Source organism: Pristiophorus japonicus, chromosome 10 (assembly GCF_044704955.1).
Source record: "Pristiophorus japonicus isolate sPriJap1 chromosome 10, sPriJap1.hap1, whole genome shotgun sequence".
Taxonomy (NCBI): domain Eukaryota; kingdom Metazoa; phylum Chordata; class Chondrichthyes; family Pristiophoridae; genus Pristiophorus; species Pristiophorus japonicus.
Window position 1 is genome coordinate 129,397,939 of NC_091986.1, and position 12,494 is coordinate 129,410,432.

Genomic DNA, 12,494 nt, shown 5'->3' on the forward strand with positions numbered 1-12,494 from the left:
TATCAACATAGTCTTTTACAAATTGAGACTGTCCGGTGTTTTACGCTCCCGGGTTGACTGTCTCCGTTCAACTCCAGCCTTGGGTGAGTGTTCAGAGTCTGTTGTGACTGGTGGCTGACCTGGTGGGAATGGCAATGACCATGTCACGGATTGAAAGTCCATTTTCATTGAACAAATCAGTGATTGAAAGTCCCGATTCACTGATGACCACTGAGTCCTCTGATGACTGGGGGTAGGTTGGTTGGTCGTCGATTGTCTCTTCCTTCGTCTGTTCCGGTTCATCTGTGTGCCGCAGCTTTGTCTGATCCATATGTTTCCTGCATGTTTGGCCATTTTTGAGCTTGACAATAAATACTCTTGTTGCCCTCTTTGCCATGACAGTACCAATGATCCACTTGGGACCCTGACCATAATTCAGAACATATACAGGATCATTTACAGAAATGTCACGTGACACAGCTGCGCGATCGTGATACCCTTGCTGATTTTGTCTTCTATATTCAACATTATTATTCAAATCAGGGTGTATAAGAGATAGCTTGGTCTTAAGACCATTCTTCATCATTAGTTCAGCAGGCGAGACCCCGGTAAGCGTGTGTGGTCTTGTCCTGTAACTAAGCAGTATGCATGACAGGCGGGTCTGTAGTGACCCTTGGGTTACTCGCTTCATACTCTGCTTTATGATTTGGACAGCACATTCTGCTTGCCCATTGCATGCAGTTTTGAATGGTGCTGACCTTACATGTTTGATACCATTGAGTTTCATGAATTCTTGAAACTCCTGACTGGTGAAGCACGATCCATTGTCGCTAACAACGATGTCAGGCAGACCATGTGTCGCGAACATGACACTGAGATTCTCAATGGTAGCTGTGAATGTGCTGGATGACATGATTATACACTCTATCCACTTTGAATATGCATCCACCACAACTAAAAACATCTTCCCCAGGAAGGGACCTGAAAAGTCTATGTGGATCCTAGACCATGGTTTGGACGACCACAGACTCAGCGGCGATTCTGCTGGTGCTTTGCTGAGCTGCATGCAAGTGTTGCACTGATGCACACAAAAGATTCCAGCTCAGAGTCAATTCCCGGCCACCATACATGAGAACTGGCGTACAAATTTCTCTCTCCCTTGGGCATAACAACACGATTGCCCCACAGTACACAATCCGACTGAATAGAGAGTTGGTCTTTGCGACGAATGTAAGGTTTGGTCTCTTCGAACATTCGCTTGGGTATGGCAGACCAATCACCTTTGAGGATGCAACTCTTCACCACTAATAAAATCGGGTCCTGGCTGGTCCAGGTCTTAACTTGTTGAGCCATGAAAGGGGTACCTTCACTCTCAAAAGCATCCATAACTAACAATAGGTCCACCAGTTGTGGCGTTTCCACCTCCGGTGTGGGCAATGGCAGACGGCACAATTTTCGGTGGCATGTCTATGGCGAATGACATAATCATAAGCGGATAATGTCAGCGCCCACCTCTGGATGCGGGATGAAGCATTGGTATTGATACCTTTGTTTTCAGAGAACAGTGAAATGAGCAGCTTATGATCTGTCTCCAGTTCAAACCGAAGACCAAACAGGTAGTGATGCATCTTTTTAACCCCATACACACAGGCTAGTGCTTCTTTCTCTACCATGCTGTAAGCTCTTTCCACTTTAGACAAACTTTTTGAAGCATACGCGACTAGTTGAAGTTTACCCGACTCATTAGCTTGTTGGAGTACGCAACCAATTCCATATGATGAAGCATCACAGACCAATATTAAACGTTTACACGGGTCATAATGTACCAGCAGCTTGTAAGAGCAAAGCAGATAGGTGGCTTTCTCAAAAGCTCTGTCTTGAGATGCACCCCACACCCAGTTGTCGCCTTTTCTTAGCAGCATGTGCAGTGGTTCTAATAAGGTGCTCAATTTAGGTAGGAAGTTACCGAAGTAGTTGAGTAGACCCAGGAACGAACGCAACTCCGTCACATTCTGCGGCTTGGGTGTATTCTTGATGGCCTTGGTTTTCGCATCCGTGGGCCTGATGCCATCAGCAGCAATTTTCCTTCCCAGGAATCCGACCTCTGGTGCCATGAAGACACACTTTGAGCGTTTCAGTCTGAGTCCCACTTTGTCCAGACGATGTAGCACCTCTTCCAAGTTGTTCAGATGTTCCTCGGAGCCATGACCTGTGATCAGGATGTCATCTTAGAACAAGACGGTTCTGGGAACAGACTTCAGTAGACTCTCCATGTTCCTCTGAAATATTGCTGCAGCCAAACGAATTCCAAAAGGGCACTTGAGATAAATAAACAGTCCTTTATGCGTGTTAATACACGTAAGTCTTTTCGACATCTCGACCAGCTCCTGTGTCATGTAGGCCGACGTCAAGTCCAGTTTGGTGAACGACTTCCCCCCCGGCTAGCATTGCAAATAAGTCCTCAGCCTTCGGTAACGGGTACTGATCCTGTTTCGAAACCCTGTTGATTGTAGCCTTGTAGTCTCCACAGATTCTGACTGTGCCATCACTTTTCAGCACAGGAACAATGGTGCTGGCCCATTCATTAAATTCAACCAGTAATATGATCCCTTCACGCTGGAGTCTGTCCAGTTCAATTTCGACCTTCTCATCTTATATTGAACTGCCCGAGCTTTATGATGGACGTGTCTTGCATCCGAGTCCACTTGGATCTGTAACTTGGCTCCCGTGAAGTTGTTGATGCCTGGTTCGAACAGCGAGGGGAACTTGCTCAGTACTTGGGCACATGTATCTTTCTCCAATGACAACGCCTTGATGTCGTTCCATTGGCATCTGATTTTTTCAAGCCAGTTCCTGCCGAACAGCGTTGGGCCATTGCCTGGGACAATCCATAGCGGTAACTCGTGAACCGCACCGTCATACGACACTTTAATTGTTGCACTACCAATCACCGTTGAATTCTTTGGTGTATGTGCGCAACTTGGCAGTCACTAGACTCAGTTTGGGCCTCACAGCGTTAGTATCCCACAGCTTGTCGAGTGCCCTCTGGCTCACTATCAATTGACTCACCCCCGAGTCCAGTTGCATCGATACCGGCACCCCATTATATTTCACGTTGATCATTATCGGTTTGCTCTTAATTAGGAACTTCCTCCTCTGGTATCTCGGATTGCAAATCCGGATCCGCACTAGTCTGACTATCATCCTCCACGTGGTGTGTCGCAGCACGCTTGCTCATCTGCAGACACTTGTGCTGGAGATGACCCACTCTCAGACAGCCTTTGCAACTATATTGCTTAAATCGGCACTGCTAGTGCAGGTGATTTCCCCCACAACGCCAACACGGAGAAATTGATGCATTCCCGCTGGCGGACTTTGGGCAGCCACAGGTTTCGCGTATGCAGTTGGGTAGGCCCTGCCATATGCTGCTCTACCGAACGCCGAATCAATCATATTTACAGTACTTGCCGAGTTTCGATTTTTCACTGATTTGCTTTAGATTTCTATCCGTCGTCATGCATGACGGAGCGATCGTGATGGCCCTGTTCAAGTCCAACGTCTGCACCACCAGTAGTTTACGCAGGATCACCTCGTGGTTGATGCTGATTACAAAGAAGTCCCACAGCATGTCTGCCAACACAGCCCCGAACTTACACGGTCCCGCTAGACGTCTCAGGTCGGCAATGAATTCCGCCGCATTCTGGCCCTCTGAGCGAACGTGCATGCAACATCTGTATCTCGAGATGATGATGCCTTCATCTGGCTTAAGGGGGTCCTGTACCAATGTACACAATTCTTCATACGTCCTCTCTGTTGGACTCACATGCAGGAGTAGATTCTTTATTAGACCATAAATTTTTGGACCGCAAACCGTGAGGAACACTGCCTGGTGCCGATCTGCATCACCGACCTCCTCCATTTTGTTGTCCACGAAGAACTGGCTCAAACGGTTAACAAAGTCTGCCCAATCTTCTCCTTCCACAAATCGCTCCAACAATCCAATTGTGCTCATTTTTGCATGCAAAGATTCTTGTTGCCTCGTCACCAAATGTTGTGTATGTAATAACTGTTAGACTGAGTACTGTTTAAATCCAAGAGGTATGACCTTGGCTCTGCTTTATTAAGGCCCAAAGTGACTAATATACAAAATGGCTGGCCTTTTATACTTGAGCTGCACACACATGCGTGCAGCCCAATGGCCTCCAACAGTGACGCCATCTAGTGGCTAGTGATCCCAAAAGTACATACATGACAGGGTGGAAGGCAGGAGTGATTTAAATGATAAAGAGAATGATAGTGCAAGCCAAAAGGAGGTGGTAATGGGACAAGTAAAGAAACAAATGATGGATCTAGTGGAGCTGTAAATGGTGGTAACAGCAGAATCATTACCAGCACCTGCTGTCTGAAAAAAACTACGTGTTTATTCGCAACACCAAAAGCTCTGATTGGTCCCTTTGGATGACAAGTCCTTACAGCAGTTTTTCTGGAATGTGTAATTAGATCCCCCTTGCCTACATAATCAGTTACTTTGCAAAGTGTAATTTGAGCCATATGACTGCCTACTTCAGACAGAACAGAGCTCACTTGGAACACACAGGGTTCACCCAAACGGATTAAGACCTTCTTTCACCCGCAAACAAGTTCCTACCCCCACCCCCAAGTTCCTGACCTCCTCCCCTGCCCAAGTTCCTGACGTATTCCCCCCAAGTTTCAGTCATTCACCCCCCTGCCCAAGTGCCTGACTTCCCCTCCCCCACCCATGCCAAGTTTCCAACCTCCTCCCCCACTGCCCAAGTTCCTGACTTTCTCACCCTGTTCAAGTTCCGAACCTTCTCCCTCACTCCCTGGTTTCCCGACCTTCTCCCGTGTCGAAGTTCCATACCTCCCCCCGCCCAAATTCTTGACCTAATCCCCCCCCTCCCCACACCCCCCCCCCTCTCATTTCAGACATTTTCCTCCCACCCAAGAGCCTGACTTTCCGCCCCCCCTCCCCCCGCCTGAGTTCCTACCTTCTCTCCCTGCCCAAGTTCCTCACCTTCTCCCTCACATTGCGGCTTCTTGACCTTCTCCCTCACAACCCAGCTTCCTGATTTTATTCCCCCAACAAATTCCTGACTTCCCCCCCACCCCATAGATGGGGCACTGTGCGTGGGTCACAGATTGTTAACAGGTTTATGGGCTATGGTGAATAGTGACAGTGTCATGACTTCTTGATTTCGTCCAGTCCAATAATGTCACTTGCCACACATGCACTGAGCATTCCGAGAAATCAACCAGGTTTTGGGGGAGGAGAGGGAGAACGTGATACGGATGTGGAAAAGAATCTCACCATCTGGATCACATTCTCGCTCTCATCCCCCCATCCCTTTAGACCTGGATCACGTTCTTCCCCCATCCCCACTTTGCCCTCAGTGCTCTTCACACTCACACCGCCCACCCCCCCTCCCGAATTATTGACATCCTCTTTCTCCTCCCTCCGATTCCCTCTCTCACCTTCCGATTCCCTCCCCCTCCGATTCCCTCTCTCCAACTCCAATTTCCTCCCTCTGATTCTCTCCTTTTGATTCCATCTCCCTCCGATTGCCTCGCTCTCCGATTCCTTATCTCTGTCCCTGCGATTCCCTCTCCCTCCAATTTCCTCTCTCCCCTCTGATTCCCTCTCTCCTCCATCCGATTCCCTCTCTCTCCCCTCCCTCCATTTCCCTCTCTCTCTCTCCCCTCTTTCGATCCTCTTCTCCCCCCAGCCAGCACAGATCCAGTGGCGGGCCATCTCCCACAGAGCTGAACAAAGTGTGGCCCACGCTGCATTGTGGCCGTAACTGTGGGGTACTGCAAATGTGCAGCCTCGGTGACAGCACAGAAGGGGCTGGGGTGCGCATGCTCAGATGGATGCAAAAATATTTGTGCAGATAATCACTTCGCTAAAAGAAATGGGAGCAATGGTTATGATCTGATGGCTACGTGACACTATTGTTTGATCAATCCTTTCACTGACCTCTGACCTTGGCGTTCTATGATCCAGTCAGTTCTCATCTTAAGGTGTCTAGCTGACCTAGATGCTCACCTGCCGCTCTTTGCACTTCTGGCTAACTGACTTTGAACTCATGCTTCTTACTTTCTTCTGTCCTGTAGTTAGATACGAAGTTGGAAAGTTGATTTCTGATCCTGTTTGGTGGCTGGCCAGTAGAGCTGCCTTTTATCTGGCTTCTCCCCACACCCCACCCACCTCCAGCCAAGGTGGAGGTTCCTAGAAACTAACTAACTCTAAACTAATAGAGCTATCCCATCACAGCCGGGGAATATTTAACTTTTGCAAAAAGCCAGCAACAGCAAATCAGCCGACCATTTTACACCCCACCCATTTTCTTTTCCTTTGAAGTCAAATGGTATTTAGTTGTGTAACTAGTAACTGTAAATAAAATATGTATCTAAAGTGGGTTATTTGTGCAATTTTAATTATGTTGATATCAACACAATATTTAATTGTATAAATGTTTCTCAACAGATACTCACAAGGACAACAATTGCCCCAAAATTTGACACCACAGCCAGTTAGAAATAGTGCACCAATGATCTCCAATGCAGTGCTTATGGGTCAAATATTAACAGCTCCACGATTTTCTATACCGCAGCCATCTCTGTCTCAGCAAACTATGCAACTTCAACAGCAGCAACAACACTACTTACAGGTAGGTCCCTGATTCAGATCTTGTAGCTATAACCAACCAAAATGTGTTTAGGTTTAGAAGTCTTGAGGACGATTTGATGGGATTTTTCTCTTATTACTGTCTTACTGTATGCCCATGATAAGTTTGCTTGTCTTTTTTTGCTGTGCACATACTGGGCCCAAGTTTCGGCCTCAGTTGCTCCTGATTTTTTGGAGCAACTGGTGTAGAACGGAGTATCTTAGAAATTTGAATTCTCGGCATTTAGTTTGCTCCAGTTCTAGTCAGTTAGAACAGTTTCACTTTGGAACAGAATTTATTTTTCAAAAGGGGGCGTGTCCGGCCACTTACGCCTGTTTTCAAAGTTTCAGCAGTGAAAACTTACTCCAAACTAACTTAGAATGGAGTAAGTGAAGATTTTTGTACGCTCGAAAAAACCTTGTCTACACTTTAGAAAATCAGGCGTAGGTTACAAATCAGGCGTAGGGAATAGGGGGGGGTTTAAAGGGAAGTTGAAAAACATTAAACACTTCAGTTTTACAAATAAAGAGCCATCATCAATAATAAATGATAAAAACATCAATAACTCAACCAATAAATCAATCAAAAAAAATTAATAAGAAATAATTTTTTTTTTAATCAATAAATAAAACATTTTCTACTTACCGACTGCAGCACCAGGAGCCCTCCAACAGCGTGCTGGGATGCCCCCCCCCCCCAGTGTGTCTCTGTCAGTGTCTCTATCTCTCTGTCTGTGTGTCTCTCACTCTCTGTCTGTCAGTGTCTGTGTTTCTGACAGCGAGGGAAGGGGGGAGAGAGGGGGGAGCAGGGGGAGGGGAGGGAGGGTGGCAGAGGGGGAGGGAAGGGGAAGGGGGGGAGGAGAGGAGGGGAAGGAGGGGAAGGGGAAAGGCGGGGGAGAGGGAGAAGGGAAGGGGAAAGGAGAAGGGGGGGAAAGGAGAAGGGGGGGAAAGGAGAAGGGTGGGGGGGGGGAGGCTGAACGGGTCGGGCCCGGCCGGGCGGGCAGGGCCCGTCCCCAGCACCAGATTTGCAGGTAGGTGGCGTTGGGTCGGGTCCGGGATCCGGGATCGGGAGCGCGGGACGGGTCGGGGGGGAGCGTGGGTCGGGGTCAGGTCGGGTCCGGGGGGGGGGGCAGTCGGGAGCACGGGCCGGGTCGGGGGGGGGGGGGGGAGGATGGAGGTTGGGTTGGTTCGGGTAAGGTGGAGAGAGGGAGTGCGGGTCGGTTCGTGTCGGGGGCGGGGGGAGGGAGGTCAGGTTGGGTCGGGTCCGGGGGCGGGTGGGGTCGGGAGCGCGGGTCAGGTCGGGGGGGTGATGGGAGGGAGGTCGGTTCGGTTCGGGTCAGGGGGGAGGGAGAGGGAGGTCAGGTCGGGTGGGGTGGGGGGGGGGGGAGCGCCGGTCGGATCCAGTCCGGGGGGTCGGGTCCAGTCCGGTCCGGGGGCGGGGGTAAGCGGGAGTCGGGTCGGGGTCGGGTCCGGTCTGGGGGGGAAGCGGGAGTCGAGTCGGGTCGGGAGGAAGCAGGAGCCGGGCGTGGGAGGAGCCTTATGCACGCAGCCCCAGTGAGGCCATTGGGCCAGGGCTAGGGGCTGCGTGCTTCGGGCCCCTCCCACACAGTTTTGGGCGCCTGGAGCAACTGCACATGCGCGCCCACTGTAGCGCGCATGTGCAGAGGTCCCGGCACTGTTTTCAGCGCAGGGACCTGGCTCCGCCCCCTACAGCTCGTACTGTGCCGCGCCTGGCTCAAGAGGACCAGCAGGGAGCCAGAGAATCTGGAAGTTTTTTTTAGGCGCACTTTGTGGCGCGAAAAACGGGCGTCCAGGTTGGGGCTGCGCCGTTCTAGGCACGGCCCGAAACTTGGGCCCACTATTACTCACCTCTGAGTCAGGGGCTGGTGAGTTTAAGCCCATTCCAGGATTTGAACACACGATTTAGGTTGACACTTTAGTACACTACTGTGTCAGAGACGATGCCTTTCAGATGAGATGTGTGTGTGGAGCTCAGTACCACACCGGGTGTGAGATCAGGCTAACTCAGCACTAGGCCGTGAATGGAGCCTGGGCCTGTCCTGAATCAGAGGAGCAAGGCTTCATCCTCCTGTTAAGATGGTTGTAAAAATAAAATCCTGTTTTACCATCCACCCGATTTTCTTTCTCTGTTTTATACTTTTGTAAAGATATTGAGTTGTGATTTATTGTTGTTTTATGACTGTGATATTTCAGAAGTGGTGGCCTTTGCATGTGTGACGTTTTAAAGTGTGCTACTTTGCTGTGTGATGGATGCACTAGTCACAAGACGTTTATATATAGTTGTAAAATGTGTCAATTACACAGTCAGTAAATGTAAAATATTCAAGAATTTGTTTTGATATTTCTAGCAGGCACAGACATCTAGTTCCTTGCAAGGTGAACAATCAGAGCTGCTCCTATTCCCTCCTTCTTATCCACAACAACAGGACATAATGGCATACCACCCACCTCAGAAAAGACCACATGTACAGCGCCTCTCTGAATCATCAAACGTTTAACTCCCCCAGTAGCCTTTTAGTGATGAAGAAAGTTAGACTTTAAAACACTTTTTAAAAACAATGTTCACCCTTTTGGTTTAATGAACTAGCAGTTAATGTGCTGTACTTGTACTATTTTCATGGCATGGTACAAATAAGATGTATTAAAATCTAAAGCTTCAGAAAATATTATTGTAATGTGTTTAATTATATCTGTTTATTGGAAATGGCAAAAGAATGGCACATTGAAAGCTTCATTCAATTTGGCATTATAGGTTATATGCATAATAGTTTTTTTAACTATTCTCATCTCATTTTAAATTCTGATCATTTGAGTAAGAGAAGGCTATATCTGCTGGTTAATTTATTGAAACACCAGCAGCATTATGAATGTCTTAAAATAATTATTGAGTTTGTTATATAACTCATTAGCATGGTCAGAGTATAAATAGTTCAATGTTTTTTTTATACATAATGGCAATAATTTTCTAACTTTGTGTGGCTGGAGAAGACTTGCCTGTCAGCAGTGCATTTCAGAAATTCTGGTGCTCGTCACAAGATTTTTCAACCATTAATTTAAATGGCCAGAAAGCCATGTGTGAGCCAGGATTTTCAATGTGCACTCTGACCAGACAAATCTCCCACCAAAAGTATAAAGTCAGGAAATTACCCCTTTATATAAACAGATGTAACGAGCTGGCCTGTGATTCCTTTTACCTTTCTAAATTTGCTGTTATTAACTGACTGCAAACTACAGCACAATAGGATTCAAGCATTATGAGAAACTGAGAAAGATGCACTTGTCTTTTTGCACAAACTCAGCTTTTACATTTGCAATTTAACCTTGTTCCTGTTATGTACTTGATATATATTTTACAATTCCCTGTGCTAAATTGCAAAATTGGCACATTTCTGACAATCTGACAGCTGGTGTGAGACTAGGCCCCCTCAAGGACACATACTTTGGCCAAATCTTTCCAGCCCTATGGGATGCTCTTTATTTTACCTTTAATAAAACAATCATTAATTGAAAAGGATCAGTTCTACAACACTGGACATTTAAAAAAAAAATGTTTACTTTGTGATGTATGATTTTCAGAGACATGCACTTTTTCTGATTTTATGTTTTGTTAAAGCTGTATTTGTTACATAAAAATCTCTAAGTAAAAAGTGAGGAAGGAATTATCTATCATACAGATACTGTAATATACGAGATATTTCTGTATAAATGATTCTTTGGAACAAAAGTGGATTTTAGTCTAATTTTGTATAAAATGCATTAATCCATTTCATATTTGCTTTTTGTCAGTGATCATTTTGTAATAAATAGTAGAAATCGTTGATAACACGTCCCACAGTGTAAGTTGTATATCTTTACACCTATGTTATTCACATATATACTTAGTGTCCTGGAATTTCCTGCGTATTTGAGCTCAGAGACACTGGCAATCAGGCACAAAGCAAATATGCAGCCTAAAAGATTGTGGAATTTTGGGCGTGAGTTACACATGCAATTACAATACACCCAAACCTCCAGCTTTTAAGAGCATCTGTCACTCCTCCATTATACTAGCCTCACTCCCAAGTTACAAATGTGAGTTTCCTGCAATTGCACTTGTCCAAAGACTCTCTTCAAATTCTAGAATCATTGGAGTCCGTTCGTTTCATCATGCCTGTGCCGGATCTTTGAACGAGCTGTCCAATTAGTCCACTCCCCTGCTCCTTCCCCATAGCAGAGCTCATTTTTCCGCTTCAAGTATTTAGCCAATTCCCATTTAAAAGTTTTTACTGAAAATGCTTTCAACACCTTTTCAGACTGTACATTCCAGATCATAACAACTAGCTGCATAAAATGTTTGTTCCTCATGTGGCTTCTGGTTCTTCCAATTACCTTAAATGTCAGTCCTCTAGCTACCAACCCTTACATAGGATTGCATAGGATATACGGCACAGAAACAGGCCATTTGGCCCAACCAGTCCATGCCGGCGTTTATGTTCCACTTGAACCTCCCATCTTTCCTCGTCTAAATCTATCAGCATAACTATTACCTTCTCCCTCATATACTTGCCTAGCCCCCCCTTAAATGCATCCATACTATTTGCTTCAACTACTCTCTGTTGCAGCGAGCCACCATGCTGCTTCCTCACTTTGGAGTTACATTAAAGAGACCAAGGTCACAATGGTTTGAGCTTACAACACAGTCTTGTGGAGTTATTCTGAACAATTTGCGAAGAATGACCTCGTGGCCGATTCCAAGCATGAAAAAGTCCCGCATGAAAAAATTGGCGATGAGTTACTGATCACGAACTTTCACACGGTAAAGGCTGTCGTTGGTATTCTTGAGAGATTTGTTGAGGGTGATGATTGGGAAGCCTTCGTTGAGCGTCTCGACCAATACTTTGTGGCCAACAAGCTGGACAAGGCTGAGACGGTGATCAAGTGCAGGGCGATTCCCCTCACCGTATGTGGGTCTTCGATAAATGACCTCATCAAAAATCTGCTGGCACCAGTCAAACCAACGGACAAGACTTACACAGAGCTGTGCAGCTGGTTCGGGAACACCTCAAGCCGAAGGAGAGCATTCTAATGGCCAGGTATCGCTTTTACATGCACCATCGCTCCAAGGACCAGAACGTGGCGAGCTTTGTCGCCGATCTAAGATGCCTTGTGGGACAGTGCGAATTTGCAGGACCTTTGGGGGAAATGTTGCGGGACTTTATCATGCTTGGAATCGGCCACCAGGTCATTCTTCGCAAATTGCTGTCTGCCGAATCCCTAGATCTGAGCATGACCATCACAATAGCCCAGGCTTTCATATCCATGAGCGACAACACGAAACAGATATCTTCACAGCATCGAAGCTCACCGGCAAGTACTGTGCATAAAATAATGCATTCAGCAGGCAGAACTGTACATGGCAGGGCCCACACAACCGCAGAGGCCAGGCCTAGGGTGACTCAGAAGCCGCTGTGGGATGTAATGCGTATCCATTAACACCATGCTGTCGCTGCGGGGGCAGTCATCGAGCCCATCAATGTCGATTCAAGCACTATGTGTGCAAAAGCTGTGGAACAATGGGGCATCTCCAGCGAATGTGCAAACGACCTCTGACTCACCACGTGGAGGACGACCAATCCAGTGCGGATCATGCTGAATGAGCAGGAGAGGGAATTCAACCTGAGGATGAAGAGGAAGTGTATGGGGTACACACCTTCACCACCAAAAGCCCTCCGCTAATGTTAAAAGTTAAACTTAACGGCATTCCAGTCTCCATGGAATTGGACACGGAGGCGAGTCAATCAATCATGAGCCAGAAGGCTTTTGAGAAACT

General features: G+C 47.0%; 1 protein-coding gene across 1 annotated transcript in view; it reads left to right on the plus strand.

The window, feature by feature from the left end:
• LOC139274793 (neuronal PAS domain-containing protein 2-like) overlaps positions 1-9,323 on the plus strand; it is a 238,266-nt gene extending 228,943 nt beyond the window's left edge. The window contains exons 21-22 of the mRNA XM_070891488.1: positions 6,485-6,668; positions 9,034-9,323. Coding sequence (XP_070747589.1) covers positions 6,485-6,668; positions 9,034-9,183 — 334 coding nt within the window. The 3' untranslated portion in view covers positions 9,184-9,323. The remainder of the gene's footprint in view (positions 1-6,484; positions 6,669-9,033) is intronic.
• Positions 9,324-12,494: the final 3,171 nt, after the last annotated feature.